Source organism: Oncorhynchus masou, chromosome 13, assembly GCF_036934945.1.
Source record: "Oncorhynchus masou masou isolate Uvic2021 chromosome 13, UVic_Omas_1.1, whole genome shotgun sequence".
Classification (NCBI taxonomy): Eukaryota; Metazoa; Chordata; class Actinopteri; order Salmoniformes; family Salmonidae; genus Oncorhynchus; species Oncorhynchus masou.
The window spans coordinates 59,839,408-59,863,491 of NC_088224.1; the positions used below are offsets into that span (position 1 = coordinate 59,839,408).

At 42.6% G+C, this 24,084-nt stretch overlaps 2 protein-coding genes across 4 annotated transcripts; both read left to right on the forward strand.

The window, feature by feature from the left end:
* The first annotated feature begins 1,427 nt into the window (after nt 1-1,427).
* sirt2 (sirtuin 2 (silent mating type information regulation 2, homolog) 2 (S. cerevisiae)) lies at nt 1,428-6,073 on the forward strand. 3 transcript variants are annotated; one of them, XM_064984530.1, is made up of 17 exons: nt 1,428-1,604; nt 1,788-1,834; nt 2,165-2,216; nt 2,303-2,410; nt 2,728-2,769; nt 2,938-3,044; nt 3,171-3,227; nt 3,341-3,409; nt 3,517-3,646; nt 3,821-3,880; nt 4,034-4,089; nt 4,260-4,336; nt 4,504-4,555; nt 4,654-4,721; nt 4,836-4,902; nt 5,096-5,257; nt 5,893-6,073. In XM_064984530.1, exons 1-17 carry the CDS (start codon nt 1,589-1,591, stop codon nt 5,902-5,904), a joined length of 1,182 nt encoding a protein of 393 aa, XP_064840602.1. In that variant the 5' UTR covers nt 1,428-1,588; the 3' UTR covers nt 5,905-6,073. The 3 variants fall into 3 exon arrangements, with proteins under 3 accessions (XP_064840602.1, XP_064840603.1, XP_064840604.1); XM_064984531.1 differs by having other exon boundaries at nt 1,791-1,834; XM_064984532.1 differs by lacking the exons at nt 1,428-1,604; nt 1,788-1,834 and adding an exon at nt 1,865-1,971.
* Nucleotides 6,074-6,175: 102 nt separating this feature from the next.
* Nucleotides 6,176-21,163, forward strand: rinl (Ras and Rab interactor-like). The gene is made up of 12 exons (XM_064984533.1): nt 6,176-6,848; nt 7,087-7,139; nt 7,378-7,543; nt 10,544-10,652; nt 10,785-10,857; nt 12,582-12,673; nt 12,936-13,018; nt 16,656-16,917; nt 17,233-17,862; nt 18,063-18,380; nt 18,511-18,642; nt 19,940-21,163. Exons 2-12 carry the CDS (start codon nt 7,093-7,095, stop codon nt 20,572-20,574), a joined length of 2,547 nt encoding a protein of 848 aa, XP_064840605.1. The 5' UTR covers nt 6,176-6,848; nt 7,087-7,092; the 3' UTR covers nt 20,575-21,163.
* The last annotated feature ends 2,921 nt before the right edge of the window (nt 21,164-24,084 follow it).

The following is a 24,084-nucleotide window of genomic DNA, read 5'->3' on the forward strand; positions in this document are numbered from 1 at the left end:
CATTTTCAAAACTTTTGGCCACCACTGTACCCTATGCCTGTCACGGCTGTGGTAAGAACGGGACCAAGGCGCAGCGGATGTTGAGTTCCACATATTTAATACAAAGAGAAACTTAAACAAAACAAAATATATCAATAAACAAACAACTAAAAGTGACTACGTGGTGCACAAACACAAAATAATATCCCACAAACACAGGTGGGAAAAATAGCTAGTTAAATATGATCCCCAATTAGAGACAATGATTACCAGCTGCCTCTAATTGGGAATCGTACAAACACCAACATAGAAGATATAAACTAGAACACAACATAGAAATTCTAAACTAGAATACCCCCTAGTCACGCCCTGACCTACTACACCATAGAGAAACAAGGGCTCTCTATGGTCAGGGCGTGACAATGCCAGTGGTATTCAACCTGTTGGAACCAAAAATCTCAAATTTGGACTCATCAGACCAAAGGACAGATTTCCACCAGTCTAATGTCCATTGCTCATGTTTCTTGGCCCAAGAAAGTCTCTTCTTATTATTGGTGTCCTTTCGTGGTGGTTTCTTTGCAGCAATTTGACCATGAAGGCCTGATTCACGCATTCTCCTCTGTGAAGCATTTGGGATGCAATTTCTGAGGCTGGTAACTCCAATGAACTTATCCTCTGCAGCAGAGGTAACTCTGGGTCTTCCTTTCATGTGGCGATCCTCATTAGAGACAGTTTTGTCATAGCGCTGATGGTTTTTGCGACTGCGGTTGAAGAAACGTTCAACGTTTTAGAAATGTGCTGTATTGACTGAACTTCATGTCTTAAAGTATTGATGGACTGTATATACGATGTTGGTACAGATTATTATTATACATTGTTTTGGTGACACAATTAAATATGAAATTAAATGTATTTATTTGTAAAGTATGCTTCGTGTTGTACATCTGGATCAATACAGACATTTATGGAGCAGTCACAGAAAACCAAATGGACAGATGTTATGGTTAGCATTTTAAAACGTGTGTGAATCTTATTAACTATAAGTGAGGGATGTAAATCCTATAATCCTTTGAGACTGAAGAGTGGAGAGGAGACCTGAAAGGTGAAGTTGAATAATAGGAATAACCATTCAAGAGGTAAACAGAGAGATTTACATATTTTATAGATTGAGGTAATTATGTATTTACTACATGATATACTGTTGCAATCATACTGTAACAAAAAAATGCTGTCATGAGTTCATGCTTAAACTACTTCTGCAGGTACATATAACCATATTGAGTCATCTCAGTGATATTATTTGCTTATTTTTGCTAAATGATGACAATGTAACCGATTGTGTTTTACTTGCACGATACAAAACAGCTCGGCTAATATATAAATCCAACTGCGATTTGCAAAAGTTGGCCGACGCGTGCGCATGTGCTTGTTTATTGTTGGAATATTTCTTATGCGGAAGTTAGCAACACGGAATTAATTCGCGACGGACAACAACAATCATATCGCAACTGTACGAATCAACTTGCATATTTAGCAAGTTAAGTTAGACATCCGGGAGCAACACACACAAGAGCATACACATCTGTGTAGGATTAGTCTAGACGGATAAATGTCTGATGTACCAGGTATACCTTTTTTCGTCTTGGACTGGCCTTTGCTCGAAAATTAAGTGCAGCCAGCCAGCTAGCTAATGTAGCTAGGTACATTGCTAGCTAGCTGCCTAGGTAAAGCTAGCTAACTAAAGCGTTCAGCATTGTTAGCTACTTGTAAATAGTAACATGACATGGATTTGTTTCGTATTTTTCCAGAAGCTTCTAACAGAGAAGAGGTCGAGGAGAACACCCCTAAACCAGAGGCAAGAAATACTACATCTGTGGTTAGGAATTGTCAGTGTGTGTGCATGCCTTGCCCTATGGATGGATACCTGGCTGGCTAACGTTAGCCAATAACTAGCTAGTAGCTAGTTGTCACGACTAGTTTGTCAGGCACACGGTTAGTAGAGAACCTGTCATGACTGTGTATTCTGCATCCATTGACATGTTGACACACTGACACTGTATTGGCATGCAATACAATGCACAGCTTCTTATGATGTGCATAAAACCAAACAAGGATTATATTGTAATGTTCTTGATCAAACTAATGTTTCCATGTTTACACTGAGTTTCCTCTTGATTTCTGCTAGGAGCAGTCAGACGATAGCAGTGACGACGGCGAGGCATCAGGGGACACAGAGAGTAAGTGTCAAAAACCTAAAAGTTTTGCTGTCAACACCAAAGTCTCATATTTTCATCAGAATAATTATTTGTTTATTCTCGTACAGTGGATTTCCTGCGCAATCTCTTCTCTAAAACATTGGGCATATCTGGAGAGAAGGTTTTGGATGAGCTGACTCTTGAGGGGGTGGCCAGTTACATACAGAGTGGCAAATGTGAGTCTATTATTAATCTCTAACCCAGCGTGTACACATTTCATGTAGGGGTTGATGACTATGTAGCCCAGCAAGCAGTGCATCTGTCAGCATCTAGGCCTAGTATAAATGTGCCATTAGTCAACACAAGAAAATAGACTGTATCAGGAAAAACATAATCTGTCTAGCCTGAGGCCATATAATTTGCTTGCTGAAAAACATACCAATATTTAAGTATGTTACTACAACTACCTGACTATGTGATACTGCTTCATTGGTTAACAAATGGTACAATCCAGGAAGTTAAAGGATTCTCTCTGCTCCTCTATCCTCCACAGGCAAAAACATAATCTGTATGGTGGGTGCAGGGATCTCTACATGTGAGTAACTCCCCCTCTTGCATAACCGTGGGCTGAGCATAACATAATTAGTCTAGACCTGTTTTGTTGGACAAATAAGACACTTAGCCTAAATACAAATAGATTTCCCTCTAAATTGTGTGTATAATGTATCCACCACTTTTGTGATGATGACACTGTCCCCCTCAGCGGCTGGGATCCCTGACTTCCGCTCCCCAGACACGGGGCTCTATGCTAACCTGCAGAAGTACAACTTGCCATACCCTGAGGCTATCTTCCAGATAGACTACTTTAAGGTCTGAAACGTTCTGTTGGATTCTTTTGGCTTAAGAAAGTAATTAGCTTGCTACACTAAAGATCTGCGCAGATTATTTTGTTATTTGCTGCTATCACCACTCAAGATGTACCTCTTTCTATATCAGAAACACCCTGAGCCCTTCTTTGCCCTGGCCAGGGAGCTGTACCCAGGACAATTCAAGGTAGGATCCAGCTTATTTTCTGGCCTTTCAGTTTCTTCACTTTATTTCCTGAATTGTGCATTGTGCCTGTTTATTTTTAGGTATCACTAACAGCAGTGTTGTTGTATGTTAAGCCCACAGTATGTCACTACTTCATCAAGTTGCTGAAGGACAAAGGGCTACTCAAACGCTGCTACTCACAGGTTCGGTATTCATTCATATCCTTTGTTCTGTGTCTGAGTTAGTCACCTACAGCCTGTATTGAAGTGTTTTTGAAGTGTCATCAACCCCTCCATTTCTGCCTGTGCAGAATATTGACACCCTGGAACGTGTAGCAGGACTGGAGGGAGAGGATCTGATTGAAGCCCACGGCACCTTCTACACCTCACACTGTGTCAGCTTTATGTGCCGCAAAGAGTACGACTTGGACTGGATGAAAGGTTAGTGTATGTGGTACGGTAATATCTAACTGGGGTGGTTTAACAAAACGCTGTTATACCACCTAGGCAGACACTCATTTACATGGATATGCTAATTAAGTTGTCATTTAAAAGGAGCGTTGGTGCTATTCAAACAATTGTTGAATTCTCATCTTGTTTACCTCTGACCTGCAGAGAAAATCTTCTCGGATGACATCCCCAAATGTGACAAGTGCAGCAATCTGGTTAAACCAGGTGAGTGACTGCCTTGTCATTTCCTTTTAGTTCTTATCCGTCCTTACTTGAATATGCTCTCTCCCTTTTCAGTTCCTTATAGTTCAAAGTTCATACCTGTTTATTACACTTTCTTTGTAAAATACTGGATTTCTCCTTGTTCTCCATTTTTAGACATTGTTTTCTTTGGTGAGAATCTACCGAAGAGGTTCTTCACCTCAATGGCCATGGTGAGTGTGGTCTGGGTGTTGACTTGATAGACTACTTAGAGTTTGTGCCTCTGTCTTTTCCATGAATGTGCATATTAGGGTGTGTACACCCATAATGAAGTGATGAACCATAATGAAAGGCACAGTACTGGTTCCTGTTACCGTCGTCTCCTGTTTCTATTCTCCTCCAGGACTTTCCTCGCTGTGATCTGCTGATTATAATGGGGACCTCCCTGCAGGTTCAGCCCTTTGCAGCTCTGGTTGGCAGGTGAGTCTTTCTGTCTGACTCTTCACAGGACCATGATTATAATGTTATCTGATAGACTACGATATTGGTACAGTGTTGCGTTTCAACATGTGTCCTCTTCAACCATGTACAGAAGATTCAACAAGCTCATAAATGGTGTGTGATGGAATACATGTTTGTGTTTGCAGGGTTTCAAACAGCTGCCCCAGACTGCTCATTAACCTGGAGAAAGCAGGCGGTGTAAGTCCTCTGTCCCTCTGGATTTGCATTAGACTTTCCTTCCTCTATCCACCTCTGTATGTTAACGTGTATATCTTTCTGTCTGCGTCTCCCTGTAGGCAGATCCTCTATTAGGGATTATAAGCATTGGCGGAGGGATGGACTTTGACTCAGCGAAAGCATACAGGCGAGAAGCTATCACTTTCACTTGAACTACAGTGATAATGATTATGGTGGAGATGGTGTTGGTGTTGGAGGTTTTGCTGATGAATATTCATCGGTTATGATTTGTCTCTCTCAGGGATGTGGCTCATATTAGTACATGTGATGATGGATGCTTGGCACTTGCTGAGCTACTGGGATGGAAGGTAAATATACTGTACATGCTTAGTAAATACCCATATTCTATGGACCCATTCGTGATAAGAGTAAGACAGAGATTGTTGACTTCGATGAAATTTCTTGAAACCTTAAAGTAGTCTCTTTTTTTCTCTCTCTCTTTTTCACTCACCATTCTCACACTCCCACTCTCCCTCCCTCCATTATCTCTCTTTCTCCAAGGCGGAGCTGGAAGAAATGGTGAAACGGGAGCATGAGAAGATTAACAGCAAAGCCGAAGAGGAACAGACAAATCAGAGCTCTGGAGCCGCAGTGAAGGCGGAGTCAGTGAAGGCGGAGTCAGTGAAGGCGGAGTCAGGGAAGGCAGAGTCAGGGAAGGCGGAGGTAGAATAACTAATGAGGCCGGCCGGCCGGCTCCAACCCATCACTTGGCTTCAGTCTGGAAGCAGAGTTCCATACATTAACCAGGACTGTGCTCTCCTGTCTGTTTTGGATTTTCTCCCTTTAGTTTGCACTACTAACTTCTCTCTCCTCTCCAACCTCTGTTTGACATAAACCCACCTCCTGATTCCTACTGTGTGTATTGGTCTGTCTTTTGACAGTTCCCACAGATGGAGTTTATAGCAATGCACACTAAAATGAGCATACGTTTCCTTCTGAGGGAGAGAACTACAGGCACTGAGCTGTCAGCATGCCAACTAGCTCTGTTGAGTCATATAGTTGATGATTTTAGACTGAAATGACAAAGTATAGAGGGCATGGCAGGGTAACAAAGATGATGAATATCTGATGCATCCACTGATGCAGTGACACAACTACTGTAAATAAAATGGGGGAAAAGTATAATATAGCATTTTATGACTTACTATTTATAATCAATTAGAATTATGGATTTGTTTTTCATGACATTGCTTTTTGTGCTCCTTGTTTCTATCAATTGTTTCAATATAATTATTTTTAACAATATGTTTTAATCTATTAAGCGTACCTGTGACACTTAGTTTCTCTACTTCCTGTAGCTGTTGGTGTAGGACGGTTTCAATTTCAGCACAAATGATGCAGCAGGAAGTTACCACAGTGGTGTGAGATGATGTCGCAGTACATCTCTGGTGTTGACCAAATGCAACTCAATGCTTTCTAAAAGATTGCTTGTGATACAACAAGTAAAAACACAAAATAAAGTGTCAGTCTCCCGCTGAATTTGGTATTTTTCATACACATACAGTACATTTAAGCATTGATCTCAAACCCAGCTGGTGCAACTGATGTTGATTGGTACAATTGATGTTGTCTGTGACAGGGTGCATGCGTTGTTTATTTCTATGTAGTGTATTGTAGCCATTAGTTGAATAGAAAATACTGTTGCACACTTACACTTAGAATCCCATCTTTTATTCACCATCTCACCCTCCATACTCACAACACTTCCCTGACTCTAAAATGGCAGTGTCTGTGAATCCATTTTGTCTGTGTTTTCACCTCTATAAAGTGCAACACAGATTTGTCTGTGAGTAAAAGAGAGAGAGATCAGTATTATTCAGGTCTTGAGGAAAAAAGGCTAAGCAGACTCATTTCTTTCTATGTTAAGTGTGTTAGCAAGGTTAACCACATGAGGGGGGTGGGAGATGGAGGAGGAGAGAATGAGAACTTGTGAACACGTGAAAGTGCAACATCAAATGTCAAGGTGTGTAGTCGAGTGTGGTAGAGGCAGGTAAAGCATCGACACAATACATACTTCTGATGGAACAGCGAAATACTATCTCGCTAAAGTACGAAGTCTGCATTAGGATTTTTTTTACCCTGTCATTTTTCATCAATAAGATAAATTGTTGAGCAACGTAGTTAGAATGTGAAAGGAAAATCTGTTTGGCACAAGGTTAGAACATGAAGAGATCTGTGGAGTTTCTGTCGGGCTGAAGGGAAGCCACATAAAGTCACAGCTACTTTGAAAACAGCCATATAGGGCCTATTAACAGTAAGTAACCCTTTTTAATATCGAAATAATCTATTTTGGGTGAACTATCCCTTTAAATGTGTGTTGAAGAAGGATGTTATCACTCTTCTATTCCAGAATGACTTTTTCAAATGGTCATTTTTTTCTCATGTTCTTTAAAAAAAATCTTTAATGTTGACATATTGGATTTAATCTTAATCTATTTGCGGTTGGCATACACTAAACATTTTGTACACTATGTTTCTGTGGTGTCCTCTAGTCTGGGATGATGAGGGGATTGGAAGATCAGGATGAGAAGGATGACTCTCACAGGTGAGGATCTTTTCTCCACCCCATGGATCATTATTAGGGACCTACTCGGGGTATAGATCTCCGTTTTATACAAGCTCTGGCGGTTTCCAGGACACTGATTAAACGTCGTCCTGGATTGAAAGGCATTTTAAATCTTACTTGTATTTTAGTCCAGAACTAGGCAGGTAAACCGCCCCTGTATGCTGTAACAGCATATTATGGTGCCTGTAATTACCCCATGTTGTGCCATTATCTCTAGAGGTGTGAGTGGCACGGTGAGGACAGAGAATGAGGTTACTGACGGAGTTTCAAGGAGGCCCCTGACTCTGCTGGACAGGTTGCGACTGTGTCAGGACGCCTGGGCCCCTGGGGGCCCCTGGGATAGAGACGGTGCCCATGCTGCCCTCTGGGGCCGGCCTGCTGGGGTGAGTTCTCCCCCACTACCCTCAACCATGAGGTCAGATAGTAGATAGTGGCATGGACCTACACAGTATGTGTCCGTCCCAAATGGCATCTTACCATATATAGTGCACTACTTTTGACCAGGGCCTATATGGCTCTGCCATTTGGGACGGGGACACACTGTGTAGGTCCATGCCACTATCTACTATCTGACCTCATGGTTGACCTCTCTGTATTCAGGCCCGTAGGCCTAGTCTCCAGGTCACCTTGGTACATTAGGTTAGCATGTGGACAGGCTGCGGTATTACAGATGAAATGGAAGCAGGCACTTACAGCATGTCGAGTTGCACTTGTAGTTCTCCTTACTTTGCATAAAAGCAAATTAATGCAGAAGTGCTGCATGTGTGAGAGAGTAAGAGAGGAGAGACACAGATGGACTGAAAGAAAGAGGAGCAGACTGAGTAGTGGCGTAGAAGTTGATCTTTGCAGAAAGTATTTTCGGTTTGCTAAAGAACCCCAGCTATTTTAAGGACCCTTTCTTAACAAGACCAGCCTCTGAGACAAGTGAGTACGGTAAGACAATGGTGATCCAGTATCTGGATACAGCATCCTATTACACTGTAAAAACGACTGTATGTCAGGGTTTAGGTTGAATTGGTGGGATAAGAAAAGCACTTTAGCAACGTTTTTTCCCCCAACACATTATCCATGTGGATAGGTAGTAGCACTGTAAGAAAGAGCAACACTTACATGTTATTCTTGACTTTTTCGAAATGCTGTTGTGTTACAGCCTGAATTTAAAATGGATTAAATTGGGATGTTTTATCACTGGCCTTCACACAATACCCCATAGTGTCATAGTGGAATTCTTTTTTTGGACATTTTTACATAAGCGCTGAAATGTCTTGAGTCAATATGTATTCAACCCCTTTGATATGGCCTAAATAAGTTTAGGAGTAAACGTTTTCTTTACAAGTCACTTAATAAGTTGCATGAACTCACTGTGTGTGCAATAATAGTGTTTAACATGCTTTTTGAATGACTACCTCATCTCTGTACCCCACACACACAATTACATGCAATTTCAAACATAGATTCAACCACAAAGACTAGGGAGGTGCCCTCGCAAAGAAGGGCACCTATTGGTAGATGGGTAAAAAATAAAAAAGCAGACATTGAATATCCCTTTGAGAATGGTGAAGTTATTAATTAAACTTTGGATGGTGTATCAATACACCTCGTCACTACAAAGATACAGGTCTACTTCCTAACTCACTTGCCGTAGAGGAAGGAAACAGCTCAGGGATTTCACCATGAGGCCAATGGTGACTTTAAAACAGTTACAGAGTTTAATGGCTGTGATAGGAGAAAACTGAGGATGGAACAACAACATTGCAGTTACTCCACAAAAGTAACCTAAATGACAGTGAAAAGTATTCAAAAACATGCATCCTGTTTGCTACAAAGCACTAAAGTAATACTGCAAAACATGTGACAAAGCAATTCACTTTGTCCTGAATAAAAAGTGTTATGTTTGGTGCAAATCCAACACAACATATTGCTGAGTAGCACTCTCCATATTTCCAAGCATAGTGATGGCTGCATCATGTTATGGGTATGCTTGTAATCGTTAAGGTCTGATGAGTTTTTCAGGATAAAAAAAGAAATGGAATGGAGCTAAGCACGGGCAAAATACTAGAGGGAAACCTGATTCAGTCTACTTTTCATCAGACACTGGGAGTTGAATTCACCTTTCAGCAGTATAATAACCTAAAACACAAGGCCAAATCTATACTGGAGTTGCTTACCAAGAAGACATCAATTGTTCCTGAGTGGACGAGTTACAGTTTTGATTGAAGTCTGTTAGAAAATCTACGGCAAGTCTTGAAAATGGTTGTCTAGCAATAATCAACAACCAATTTGACAGAGCTTGAAGAATTTTGAAAATAATAATGGGCAAATGTTGCACAATCCCAGTGTGGAAAGCTCTTAGAGGCTTACCCAGAAAGACTCACAGTTGTTATCGCTGCCAAAGGTGCTTCTACAAAGTATTGACTCAGGGGTGTGAATACTTATGTAAATGTAATACTTTAATATTTCATTTTCAATAAATGTGCAAAAATATTTTTTAACATGTTTTCACTTTGTCATTATGGGGTATTGTGTGTATGGGTGAGAATCTATTTAAGCAATAAGGAACGAGGGGTGTGGTATATGGCCAATATACCATGGCTAAGTGCCTGGACACAGCCATTAGCCGTGGTATATTGGCCATATACCACAACCCCCCGAGGTGCCTTATTGCTATTATAAACTGGTTACCAACGTAATTGGAGCAGTAAAAACAAGTGTTTTGTCATACCTGTGGCATACAGTCTGATATACCATGGCTGACAGCCAATCAACATTCAGGGCTTGAACCACCCAGTTTATAAATATCTATAGTCCATGTTGAATTCAGGCTGTAACACAACAGTGTCGAATAAGTCAAGGGTTTATGCAAATGATGATGTGAACAAATTTCATTTCTCTTCCACAGGTTTAGTTGACGATATGCGTTGATATTTAAAGAACTTGATATTAAATATAGCTTGCCTTGCATCAAACTGCTGATACCTATAGTTTGTTTTTGACTTGACTCAAAGTGAACATACCAATGTGTCTTTCGCTATCACAGTCAGTCATCTATTCCTGAACACACTGTTCGTCAAACCCACTTCCTGCAGTGTGTCTGTAGGTCTATTGCGTGTGTGTGTGCGCATGCTCACTTATTTCGCTGTGAGTTTTTGGTGCGTACATGTATTTGAATATGTGTGTTATTTGTGCTTGCACATTCTCTGCCACTTAGTTAGCGTTGGTGTGAGGTTAGCCTGGCTTGCTCACTTCTCTAGGCCTTGAATGACTGTTCCACAGAAAAATCCATCTTGTCCTTTTCTGTGAAGCTGCTCTGCACAGTCAAAGTTTCCTAACATCCAGACACAGTGTAATGAGGCTTCTCGTCACCTCTCTCTCTCCTTTCACAGAGCTTCCTGGTGTTGAGGGACTCTGCCTCCCAGCCCGTCCTGCTGTGTGTGGCCACTGGAGGAGAGAGTGGACATGTAAGAGACAACCCCATACATCGCACTGGTGCAGGTAGGCAAGACAGACACGCATGCATTTTGTATTGACCAGAACCTCAACATTCATATACTTCCCTGTTTAAAAAAAAGTTTATCTCAAATTTGTTGTACGCCTTATAATAAACTCTCTGTTCTTCTTTCTCAGCTTATCAGCTATCTCAGTCATTTTTAGGGTTCTCTGATCTGGCCCAGTTAGTGGTGTTCTACTCTATGAGCAGGTGAGTTACAACAACCTACGCTATATACTGTATACTAACTACAGTATTTATCAGTTATGCATCTGATGTACAGTGCCTTGCGAAAGTATTTGGCCCCCTTGAACTTTGCCACCTTTTGCCACATTTCAGGCTTCAAACATGAAGATATAAAACTGTATTTTTTTGTGAAGAATCAACAAGTGGGACACAATCATGAAGTGGAACGACATTTATTGGATATTTCAAACTTTTTTAACAAATCAAAAACTGAAGAATTGGGCGTGCAAAATTATTCAGCCCCTTTACTTTCAGTATAGCAAACTCTCTCCAGAATTTCAGTGAGGATCTCTGAATGATCCAATGTTGACCTAAATGACTAATGATGATAAATACAATCCACCTGTGTGTAATCAAGTCTCCGTATAAATGCACCTGCACTGTGATAGTCTCAGAGGTCCGTTAAAAGCGCAGAGAGCATCATGAAGAACAAGGAACACACCAGGCAGGTCTCAGATACTGTTGTGAAGAAGTTTAAAGCCGGATTTGGATACAAAAAGATTTCCCAAGCTTTAAACATCCCAAGGAGCACTGTGCAAGCGATAATATTGAAATGGAAGGAGTATCAGATCACTGCAAATCTACCAAGACCTGGCCGTCCCTCTAAACTTTCAGCTCATACAAGGAGAAGACTGATCAGAGATGCAGCCAAGAGGCCCATGATCACTCTGGATGAACTGCAGAGATCTACAGCTGAGGTGGGAGACTCTGTCCATAGGACAACAATCAGTCGTATATTGCACAAATCTGGCCTTTATGGAAGAGTGGCAAGAAGAAAGCCATTTCTTAAAGATATCCATAAAAAGTGTTGTTTAAAGTCACAAGCCACCTGGGAGACACACCAAACATGTGGAAGAAGGTGCTCTGGTCAGATGAAACCAAATTGAACTTTTTGGCAACAATGCAAAACGTTATGTTTGGCGTAAAAGCAACACAGCTCATCACCCTGAACACACCATCTCCACTGTCAAACATGGTGGTGGCAGCATCATGGTTTGGGCCTGCTTTTCTTCAGCAGGGACAGGGAAGATGGTTAAAATTGATGGGAAGATGGATGGAGCCAAATACAGGACCATTCTGGAAGAAAACCTGATGGAGTCTGCAAAAGACCTGAGACTGGGACGGAGATTTGTCTTCCAACAAGACAATGATCCAAAACATAAAGCAAAATCTATGGAATGGTTAAAAAATAAACATATCCAAGTCAAAGCCAAGTCAAAGTCCAGACCTGAATCCAATCGAGAATCTGTGGAAAGAACTGAAAACTGCTGTTCACAAATGCTCTCCGTCCAACCTCACTGAGCTCGAGCTGTTTTGCAAGGAGGAATGGGAAAAATGTTCAGTCTCTCGATGTGCAAAACTGATAGAGACATACCCCAAGCGACTTACAGCTGTAATCGCAGCAAAAGGTGGCGCTACAAAGTATTAACTTAAGGGGGCTGAATAATTTTGCACTACCAATTTTTCAGTTTTTGATTTGTTAAAAAAGTTTGAAATATCCTATAAATGTCGTTCCACTTCATGATTGTGTCCCACTTGTTGTTGATTCTTCACACAAAAAATACAGTTTTATATCTTTATGTTTGAAGCCTGAAATGTGGCAAAAGGTCGCAAAGTTCAAGGGGGCCGAATACTTTCGCAAGGCACTGTATTTCATTAATCTCTCTGTCTCCCTCTCTCTCTCCCAGGGACGTGTTGCCAGTGTGTCTGTTCATCCCTCCGTGGCTCTCCAGTCTAACAGATCAGCCACAGTCCAACAGTCTGTCCCAGCTGGGTCCCAGTAAGTCTGAATTCACCCTCTCCATCTCTCCTCTTCCTCACCCACGCTCTCTTCCACTTATCATCTTCCTTTCACTCCTTCTGCACAACTATCTCCTTGTCATCCATCCTAGTCACTTCATATCAAACGTCTTGTCCTCTATGTGCTCCTCCTTTTACTCTACCTCCTCTTACTCCTCTTGACGACTACCACCTCCTCTTCTCTCGTTCTAATGTTTGATCTATTTTCCTCCCTCTCTTTTTGTGTGCCTGTTTGTATATAGAATCCTGGCTGTGTCCCACCTCTGACCTCCAGCCTGATCACATGACTCAGAGGGCTACTGGTACTGCCATGTGCACCATACAGGTAATCAGTTGCATTCATAGCTTCATAACATGTCTATAAAGGTTGGGACCTATTCACTGTCTTGTATTCCGCTTTAACATGACATGTAGTTGGAGACCCACTCTAGCGGATGTGTTGCCATGGTTTGACATGTGGTTCACACAGAAAAGCAGATGTCTGCTTTGGGTTCTCCTAGTGCTTTGTAATGTTACCCAGACAATTGTCACTCTCAGCATCATAGATGAGTTGCAGTGTACCTCAGTTCAGACTGACGTCACAAGGCCTTTTGCTCTTCATTCAAAGAGTTGTATCTTACATTTGAATACTGTATGTCCTTTTTCAAATCTATATACAGTGGGGAGAACAAGTATTTGATACACCTCCGATTTTGCAGGTTTTCCTACTTACAAAGCATGTAGAGGTCTGTAATTTCTTATCATAGGTACACTTCAACTGTGAGAGACAGAATCTAAAACAAAACTCCAGAAAATCACATTCTATGATTTTTAAGTAATTAATTTGCATTGTATTGCATGACATAAGTATTTGATACATCAGAAAAGCAGAACTTAATATTTGGTACAGAAACCTTTGTTTGCAATTACAGAGATCATACGTTTCCTGTAGTTTTTGACCAGGTTTGCACACACTGCAGCAGGGATTTTGGCCCACTCCTCCATACAGACCTTCTCCAGATCCTTCAGGTTTCGGGGCTGTCGCTGGGCAATACGGACTTTCAGCTCCCTCCAAAGATTTTCTATTGGGTTCAGGTCTGGAGACTGGCTAGGCCACTCCGGGACCTTGAGATGCTTCTTACGGAGCCACTCCTTAGTTGCCATGGCTGTGTGTTTTGGGTCATTGTCATGCTGGAAGTCCCAGCCACGACCTATCTTCAATGCTCTTACTGAGGGAAGGAGGTTGTTGGCCAAGATCTCTCGATACATGGCCCTATCCAGCCTCTCCTCAATATGGTGCAGTCATCCTGTCCCCTTTGCAGAAAAGCAAAGAATGATCCCCACAGAATGATGTTTCCACCTCCATGCTTCACGGTTGGGATGGTGTTCTTGGGGTTGTACTCATCCTTCTTCTTCCTCCAAACACGACGAGTGGAGTTTAGACCAAAAAGCTCTATTTTTGTCTCATCAGACCACCTTCTTCCATTCCTCCTCTGGATCATCCAGATGGTCATTGGCAAACTTCAGACGGGCCTGGACATGCGCTGGCTTGAGCAGAGGGACCTTGACGGCGTAGCGTGTTACTAATGGTTTTCTTTGAGACTGTGGTCCCAGTACTCTTCAGGTCATTGACTAGGTCCTGCCGTGTAGTTCTGGGCTGATCCATCACCTTCCTCATGATCACTGATGCCCCACGAGGTGAGATCTTGCACGGAGCCCCAGACCGAGGGTGATTGACCATCATCTTGAACTTCTTCCATTTTCTAATAATTGCGCCAACAGTTGTTGCCTTCTCACCAAGCTGCTTGCCTATTGTCCTGTAGCCCATCCAAGCCTTGTGCAGGTCTACAATTTTATCCCTGATGTCCTTACACAGCTCTCTGGTCTTGGCCATTGTGGAGAGGTTGGAGTCTGTTTGATTGAGTGTGTGGACAGGTGTCTTTTATACAGGTAATGAGTTCAAACAGGTGCAGTTAATACAGGTAATGAGTGGAGAACAGGAGGGATTCTTAAAGAAAAACTAACAGGTCTGTGAGAGCCAAAATTCTTACTGGTTGGTAGGTGATCAAATACTTTTATCATGCAATAAAATGCAAATGAATTACTTAAAAATCATACAATGTGATTTTCTGGATTTTTGTTTTATATTCCGTCTCTCACAGTTAAAGTGTACCTATGATAAAAATTACAGACCTCTACATGCTTTGTAAGTAGGAAAACCTGCAAATTCTGCAGTGTATCAAAAAATTGTTCTCCACACTGTAGGTTTTAAAGGCCCAGGGCAGTCGAAATTACGTTTTTATTGTGTTTTGATATCATATTGTACAACTGAAGAAGCTAACACTGTAATTATACCAGTAGCTAGGTTTCCTTCCAATTAGTGAATATTCTAGAATCTGCATAAAGTAAATATGCACATTTTCCCACCAGTGCTGTTTTTCCACCAAACAGACTTGTTGTGGATAGAAATCAGTGCGTGATGACATAGTGCACACAAAATGTAAATTTTCACTTAAGTTTTCAAGTACAGAACAAAAATTGAAGTTCAATGTGCTTCCATCGCATTTTCAAGTCTACTGATAGTTTTGTCACAAAAAGTGCTGCGTTAAATATCAAATGTGACTACTCTGGTCTTGGCACATGTGTTCTAGCCAACAGCTCACAGATACAGTGAGGATAGACTACTTTACATGATGAGATTATTATGGATAAGAGCAAGAACAATTGTACTTATCAAATGGCAGTCAAGTATCGATCATCATGTCACCAGAATAAGACCATTGATATTTATTGGAAAGGAGCATTGACATCACCGTGCACTTTCACCACCCTGTGAAGTTTATCATAACTTATTATTTATTTTTTTACCCCCGTTTTCTCCCTAATTTCGTGATATCCAATTGCGATCAAATTACTATCTTGTCTCATCGCTGCAACTTCCCAACGGGCTCGGAAGAGGCGTAGGTCGAGTCATGCGTCGTAACCGCTCTTCTTAACTCCCGCCCGCTTAATCCGGAAGCCAGTTGCACCAATGTGTCGAGCAGTTGCCAGGCCCGCCACAAGGAGTCGCTAGAAGGCAATGAGCCAAGTAAAGCCCCCCCCCTGGGTCTGTAGTGATACCTCAAGCACTGCGATAGTGCCTTAGACCACTGCTCGGGAGGCTCATCATAATATATTTCATGTGTAGCCTAACAAACTGCATGGTTTCCCCAGTCATAGTAGGAGGACCACATACCATATCATTGTGTGATTTTACTTCAATATAATGGTTATTATATCAATATATGCGCATAAAGGCATTTTCACCACAATTTCTCAAATAATTAATTTTACAGACACAAAAAGATCCCACCATGTCGAACAAACAAATTAAATGATCTGTCTGCATTTTAAAAATTATACAGAAACTTCCTGTTTCCATCAAAGCTGTCATTATTTTTTTTTTAGCATAAAAACTGTGGAAGGAAGGAAGGAAATGTGGTTAGTGTTATTTCCTGATAGTTGCTGGCTCCCATATACAGGATGCATGGGTGGAGTTTTGGCTTGCCAGGTGACCACACCAGGCGGAATAAGGTGTAATACACCAATGACAAAGGGAGTACCACACCTCTCTGTCAATAGCCTCTCTCTCATAAGCCCCCTCCTCTGCTTTGGTGCCCTTCCCCTCCCCACTCAGACTTCTCCCAGACAGACCTAGCAAAATTCTTGATTGAGAAATATTGTTTTGCTAAAAAAATATTTTTTGTTTCTTTTTGACCATTTTAATGCAAAACCAATATAGTAAGGTATTTATTTGTTCCCCAGAAATTATTTGATATTGAGATAAAAACGGCCTTTAATACTGAAACCATAAACCATTGTATTGTATCAAATTCAAATCATTCTCCAATTATCATTTTTAATTTTCGGAAAGATCCTCATGTGGTTCATGCCTTTTAAATACACAGTCAAGCTCCCTCTCAACTGTGTCTTCTGTTCAATAGCTGACAGCAGCCAATGGTGCTCTGTGCATCATCAACCCACTCTATCTGCACGAGCATGGCGATGACTGGCTGACCCATCAACCAACCAGCCCACAGCAAGTTAATCGGCCAGCGAATTATAGGCGTGAGAGACGACTGAGTACAACAAGACCTTGGTCAGGGTCGGGCCTTCTTACTAAGAGAGCTATCTCAATGGAGCAGGAGTCCTACAGCTCCAGGTCTGATAATCCAGGTAGAGTGATTTTGCTGTTAAAGGCCCAGTGTGGTTAAAAACATGATTTACCTATGATTTATTTTTATTTATTTCCACACTATGAGGTTGGAATAATAAAATTGTGAAAATGATGTAAGAGCTGAAATGATTTGATATTGAGATAAACAAAAATGGCTGCATTGGACCTTGTTTTATTATCCTTGTCCATCCTGTCTGTGGGAAAATGTCACCGCATGAATCATCCTTCTCACTGTAGGAGCTAATGAAAAATCATAGAGCCATTATGCCAAAACCAAAATCAACCAACGACTAACTGACATGTTTGGTCTTGTCTCCTTATCTCCATGGTCTCCTGTAGTCCAGGCTACCCCGTCTCCCCCACCCCAACAGGAGGGGTGGTTCTGAGGAGGCCCAGTAGGGATGCTTCCATTGAGTCACTCAACAGAACATGGACCCAGGACCGCACTATCAGGCCCCCCTCAGACCCCAAGCCCCTGTTCAGCCCTGCCCCTCAGTCCCCTCACAGGGTGTCCTGGGTTGAGGACAGGGTATGGCTCTCCAAACCGCCACCCCCCTCCCTCCTCCGCCCCCCCTCCCTAGAGATGGACTCGCTGTCAATCAGCAGCATGGAGGAGGAGCCAGAGTCGGTCACCACCCCTTCCCACTCCCCCCACCCCTCGCATCGTTTGGCCCACAAGGTGAAACACCGCCTCTCGGCTGTGGGCCTGGCCATTGGTGGGCTGGGGTGTCCACAGAAGAGGATGACCAAGCGGGTGCAGGAGCTCAGCAAGCGGAGGGGCGGTTTGTTTGCCGAGGCAGTGATGGGATTCGTTGAGATGACCCTGGGGGCGGGGTTTATCCCTGGAATGACAGGTGTGGACCTGCTTCAGGAGGTGCGTACGGCTCTCACTGCCCTGAGAGAGACACTGCTGGACTGTCCTGAGATACACATCCTCATAGACAGTATGGCGGACACACCTGATGGGGAGCTGGGTGAGTCCATCCATTAACAAATTAGTGTTCGAAAACAGAATATCACTACTATTATACAAAAAAAGCGGTTCAGCTTTAGTTCAGGATGCACTACAAAGCCAAAACGGACAAATACTCCAACTACATACTTTTCCAGAATTGGTTTCTAACACCTCAGTCTCTCCTTATCCTCCATTATCTCTGTCCTCTATCTACATTAGATGCCATACTGGAGCTCTCCCTACACAAGGTGGCCCTAAAGCCTGTGAGTGCCCACCTGTACACCTGCCTCCAGAGCTGTTGGGACCATGACGGTAGCCTGCGGAAGCTGAGGGAGAACCAGCGGCTCCTGGAGGGCCGGGGGGTGGAGGAGCTGGAAGGGACACCTGGGGCGGGGGTCCCTGACCCTGTCACCCTGGAGAAGATCCAGCAGAGGTGGTCAGCCATGCACCAGTCTTACTCCCCCAGCAGGAAGGTCCATATCCTGCTCAAGGTCTGCAAGACCATCTACCACAGCATGACGGCCAATGCCAACCCAGGTGGGTGGTACAGGGTAGACCTGCTCAGCCTCAGTATGTGTGTGAATAGAGTTGGTTAGGGTATTTCTCTCTATTAAGGATAATGGTTGGAGTTCTTTGACCTTTGACTCCCTCCTCCCCTCTGTCTCAGGAGTGGTGTATGGGGCTGATGACTTCCTGCCGTGTCTGACCTGGGTGCTTCTGCGTAGTGATGTGGTCACTCTGCAGCTGGACACTAACTACATGATGGAGCTACTGGACCCCACACAGCTGCAGGGAGAGGGTACGAATTATACAGATGTATCATGCAGACCCACAGAAACATCTACAGTACCCGTCAAAGGTTTGGACAAACCTACTCATTCAAGGGTTTTTTATTTTTACAATTTTCTACATTCTACATTTGACTATTTTTCTAATAATAATGAAGACATCAAAACTTTGAAATAACGCATATGGAATCATGTAGTAACCGAAAAACTGTTAAACAAATAAACATTTATTTTAGATTTGAAATTCTTCGAAGTAGCCACCAGCAAAGCACCATCACACCTCCTCCTCCCTGCTTCACGGTGGAAACCATCCGTTCACCTACTCTGCGTCTCACAAAGACACGGCGGTTGGAACCAAAAATCTCAAATTTGGACTCATCAGACCAAAGGACAGATTTCCACCGGTCTAATGTCCATTGCTTGTGTTTCTTGGCCCAAGCAAGTCTCTTCTTATTATTGGTGTCCTTTAGTAGTGGTTTCTTTGCAGCAATTTGAACATGAAGGCCTGATGCAAGCAGTCTCCTCTTAACAGTTGATGTTGAGATGTGTCTGTTACTTGAACTCTGTGACGCATTTATTTGGGCTGCAATTTCTGAGGCTGGTAACTCCAATGAACTTATCCTCTGCAGCAGAGGTAACTCTGGGTCTTCCTTTCACGTGGCAGTCCTCATGAGAGCCAGTTTCATCAAAGCTCTTGGTAGTTTTTACGACTGCACTTGAAGAAACTTTAAAAGTTCTTGAAATGTTCCGCATTGACTGACCTTTATGTTTTAAAGTAATGATGGACTGTCGTTTCTCTTTGCTTATTTGGTCTTTTACCAAATAGGGCTATCTTCTGTATACCACACCTACCTTGTCACAACACAACTGATTGGCTCAAAAGCATTAAGAAAATAAATTCCACAAATGAACTTTTAACAAGCCACACCTGTTAATTGAAATGCTTTCCAGGTGACTACCTCATGAAGCTGGTTGAGAGAATGTCAAAAGAGTGTGCAAAGCTGTCATCAAGGCAAAGGGTGGCTACTTTTGAAGAGTCTCACATGTAAAATACATTTTGATTGTTTAACACTTTTTTGGTTACTATATGATTCCACATGTGTTATTTCATAGTTTTGATGTCTTCACTATTATTCTACAAAGTAGAAAATAGTAAAAAATAAAGAAAAACCCTTGAATGAGTAGGTGTGTCCAAACTTTTGACTGGTACTGTATGTGTACATGGACACATACACCTTATAGTAACCCCCTTTCTGTCTCTTATTCTCTCTTTCTCTACCTTTTGTCTCTTGTCTCTCTATTCTGCAGGAGGTTACTACCTGACGTCCCTGTATGCTTCTCTTTTCTACATCAGCAGCTTCCGCCCTCGTCTCGCCACGCGCCAGCTCAGCACCGAGGCCCAGCAATCGCTGAGCCAATGGCATCGCAGGCGCACCCTGCACTGCAACCAGTCACGACGCAGCACGAATCGTAGGACCCTCCGGAGACCTGGGCACAGTGAGAAGGGCAGGGAAAACTCCAGTCACGCAGAGACGGAAACTGGCACAGGAAGTGTAACTGACGCCCCACCGGCGCCCTCTAGTGTTGTGGCCAAGGCACTGCACATCATCTCAGAGGTGGTGGTAGCAGTGAGGGAGGAAGAGGGCAGCAGAGCAGAGGGCCAAGGATCCCCAGCTCCACAACTCCAGGCATCGCCTCAGAAGGAGAAACCGATTACAGTAGAAGAGTTGGACGGACATCCAGCAGGGAGTGAGGTGGACTGGGAGGGAGGGGTCAGACCATGGATGTGTGTTGTAGAGGGTTTAGAGAGTGAGGAAGGGCAGGCTGGCCTCCATCGGGTCCATGAGGAACTCTGTGCCAGGTCAGTGGAGCTAGATGACCAGACAGACACACAGAGAGGTCAGCAGAGGTCAGAGTGGACTGGGCTGCCAGTGGGAGACTGATGACCCAGAGGAGCCAGTCTGTCTAGAACCCTGGGCTTTGCCTGCAAGCACTTAGCCGGCAAACATATTGTAATGTAAACTTGTTGAGCAAAACATTTATTTTACAATTCCTGGTTTCAGTTGCATTGAAATACACCCAATAAGGCATGAAGATAATGGTCTGACAAGGCTGAATTTGGGTAATTTGAAATATGTGCTTTAAATTGTTTGTAGAAGATATTTCCCATGAGTGTTGCAAATTGTGACGTTTGTAATATTTTCATTGTAATTCCTTAGAGAAATTACACTCAGTGGGGACAATTAAATGGCCCATTTGGGGCAAATGATGGAGGCTAGGCCATCAGCAGGCTGGCTCCATGGTTAGAACACTTGATGTATTTTACATGTTGACCACTAGGTTGCAGTACCACACCTTTTTTGTCTGTTTCGTCTTGGTTGCAGTAGTCGTCAAGCATGATAACAGTGGAGCTCGTAAGCATAAGGATGTTGAGAAAGGGAGAGAAATGTGTTGAGATGCCTGAAATAACAGCTATAACGAAATGACTGTTGATCTGTATTATGTTGTGTGTAATATATACTCTGATTTTAACTTGTCATTATATTATTTGAATCTACATTATATGACCATGCATTAGAATGCTGTATGGCGGCAAACGGCAAAGACAGCATTCTAGACATCTGCACAGTAGAATACTTTGATGCTAAAGAGTGAACAGAGGAGCAGACAGGTCCTTATTTATACAAGCACATGTATTAGACACATGCTACCACTAACATAGACAAAGACACACAAACAAGCGCGCACACACGGACCTACTGTAATATATACATACTCATATGCAAATGAACGCACGCACACGTGCCCTCCCATACATTCATACATATGGAAGCGCCTCATTCAGAATTTTAAATTTGAAACCCAATCAAATTTGCCTAATGAGACATCTGGCATTATGCCTGCATTTCGATCTTTTAACCAGGTCTAAGAAACATCTGGGCTCTTCATCAGCGCAGTCAAACCTGATGGGAGCGAGACTTAACATCTACTACACACACCTCTTACATATATGATCACGTGATATATTATGCATACATAGGACTACATTACACATTCAGTCCAGCCATAAATTAGATATATGGCGGTGGCGAGCGCACAGATGGCAGACGCCTGAGGCATTTAAAGCTAGGATTCGCTAGCTAGCTGCAGCTAAACATAGGAGCCGTCCTGCTGCAGAGAAAGAGAAAGATGGTCACGCAAAATGCATGCACATCCAAGCACAAGGCAACGCCATGACAATATACAGACACACACATACTGAAAAACATTAATATTCACACTAACAGTATATCACAATCACCTGTTCGTCACGCTAAATGTATACCAGTATCAGTGTGCTTGGTGTGTTTCCCCTCCCCCTTGATTGACAGACATCTAACGAGCAGCTGCTCTAATGGGCCTGGCAGCTTCTCCTAATAGTGATAAATAGATGAGAGGCATTTGTGAATCAGGACCAAACACTTTTCAATCAATTATTCACAACATTACTCCAATTTATGCATCATCAGGCTGCTACACATCCCGGTTGTTCCCGGGCTGGAAACAGTGTTTGAACTCGGTGGTAAATGACAGTAGGCGCTGAAAACTCTGGTTTTCCTCTCTCCCGCTGACAGATAAAATGGTTCCTTTTTTTCATCGCGTCCTGCATGAGTTTTAATGAAGGCTTATGAAAGTGAGTGGAGCGTCATCGTACGTTCCTGACCTGTCTGCTCTGACTATGGTCGTTCCATATGGGACATCACGTCACCGAGCTGCTCAGTCTGTCACTGTCTCTCTGGCCTCCACTCTTATTTTGTTTGTCCCTTTGTCCTATTCTGCTCTTTCATTCGTTGCCACAAACCGCTTCCCCTTGTTGAGGCATTGTCGTTGGACACTTTTCCTCTAGCTTTCTCTTTCTCCTCCTCCCTGTGCGCTGCTCTCTCCCCATTGTCTGAACTCTGACAGGTGTGTAATTGAATGATTGATGATAAACCAGAGGATCCTCCTCCTCCTCCACACACAAACACACGTGCGCGCACACACATTCGGCATTTTGCATTCCTGCTTAAAAACAAACCACATACACACAGACATCTGAACTTCTATTTTCTTACCAATAGTTTATTTATTCGTCTTTTCGTGCACCTTTTCATTCCTTCAGAACTGATGGCTACGTCATTCATACATATAGAGTATGCATAGGTCTTTTTTTCTCAAAACAAAATCCTCAAAACATTTATGTAACACAAATAATCTGTACCACACCTCTGCCAAAATCATGCTGGGATTCACTATATTTGTACAATTTTTGTCACAAATATTAAAGACATTTGGTTTAGGTTAGGTTTCAGTTATAATGACAACACTGTATGACCCCAAAATGTGTGTTATAATATTTCTTCCTGCTCCAGCCTTCGAGTTCCTCCATTTTAAGGTTATTTCATTATTAAGATAGACTTCGTTGTCATTATGACTTCACACTATACGTTTCCCTCACTGAGCTCTGTGGCTGTACACACTGTTCTCTCTCCCTTCTCTCTCCCAGTATTGGCACATTTATGCAATGCAATTTCCACTAGCTAATGGATTTTGTGTTTGTGTGAGGCTACGGACTCTAGCTATCAAAAGCAATCATAAAGTGAAAACAGTTTGAATAGCATCTCACTGCTGCTGTCTGTCTGTTGGCTCTGAGATCTCCTTCCGATTATCATAGTCAATTGTTTTCTTTATGGGACCATAGTGTTTAACTAATAATAATAGTACATCTTATTTTAAGTGCTTTTCAAGCTCCAAAGTCACTTTACATAGTCAAGATAATGAGAAAGATGAACACAGTCAAAAATGAACTCCTGCATATGGTCAGGAACCCCAATGTGAACAATAGACCTGCAGTGCAACAGATTATGAACCAACTGTCTGTCCACGGATTGGGGACAAATTTTACAGCCTGGACATGACTAGCATGTCTGGAGGGTAAGCGTGACAGGATGGACAAGGCAAATGAGTGTGTGGACAGGAAAATAAGTGATGGGACTTAGGGTCAGCCCTAAGGGTCAGAAAGCCAGGCCATTTCCCGTTGACCCTTGTATGAACTCTGACCCCTGCTGCAGGCTGCATCTATCACATGACAGAGGTAAGGTGGGGATTGAATGGATGGCCGGGTGGAGGAGGAGGGTTTAGGCCATGCCAAAAGCATTTGAATTGTGTTTGACATTTAATGAGTAATCACTTTGGCTTGGATTTGAACCTTGTTGCACATGGCTCTGCAGATGGGAGGAGGTATGAAGTGAATGAGAAAGGAATGTGGAAAGATTGAGTGAAAATGAGGAGAAAAAACAAACAAAGAGCTAAACTAAAGGAGAGGGAGAGAGAGGTCAGGGAGGATGCTTGGCTAGTAGAGAAACAAGAGAAGGGGATACAATGCAGCTGCAAACATCTGTTGAAAATGAGCCAAATAGCATATAGTGACAACA

Excerpts from the sequence above, each read along its gene's own strand:
- sirt2 (XM_064984530.1), top strand. Across the intron at positions 3,881-4,033 it reads CAGCAATCTGGTTAAACCAG|ACATTGTTTTCTTTGGTGAG; the intron begins GTGAGTGACTGC and ends CTCCATTTTTAG. Across the intron at positions 4,090-4,259 it reads TCTTCACCTCAATGGCCATG|GACTTTCCTCGCTGTGATCT; the intron begins GTGAGTGTGGTC and ends ATTCTCCTCCAG.
- rinl (XM_064984533.1), top strand. The coding sequence starts at position 7,093 with ATGATGAGGGGATTGGAAGATCAGGATGAGAAGGATGACTCTCACAG. Across the intron at positions 18,381-18,510 it reads GACGGCCAATGCCAACCCAG|GAGTGGTGTATGGGGCTGAT; the intron begins GTGGGTGGTACA and ends CCTCTGTCTCAG. Across the intron at positions 18,643-19,939 it reads CACACAGCTGCAGGGAGAGG|GAGGTTACTACCTGACGTCC; the intron begins GTACGAATTATA and ends TCTATTCTGCAG.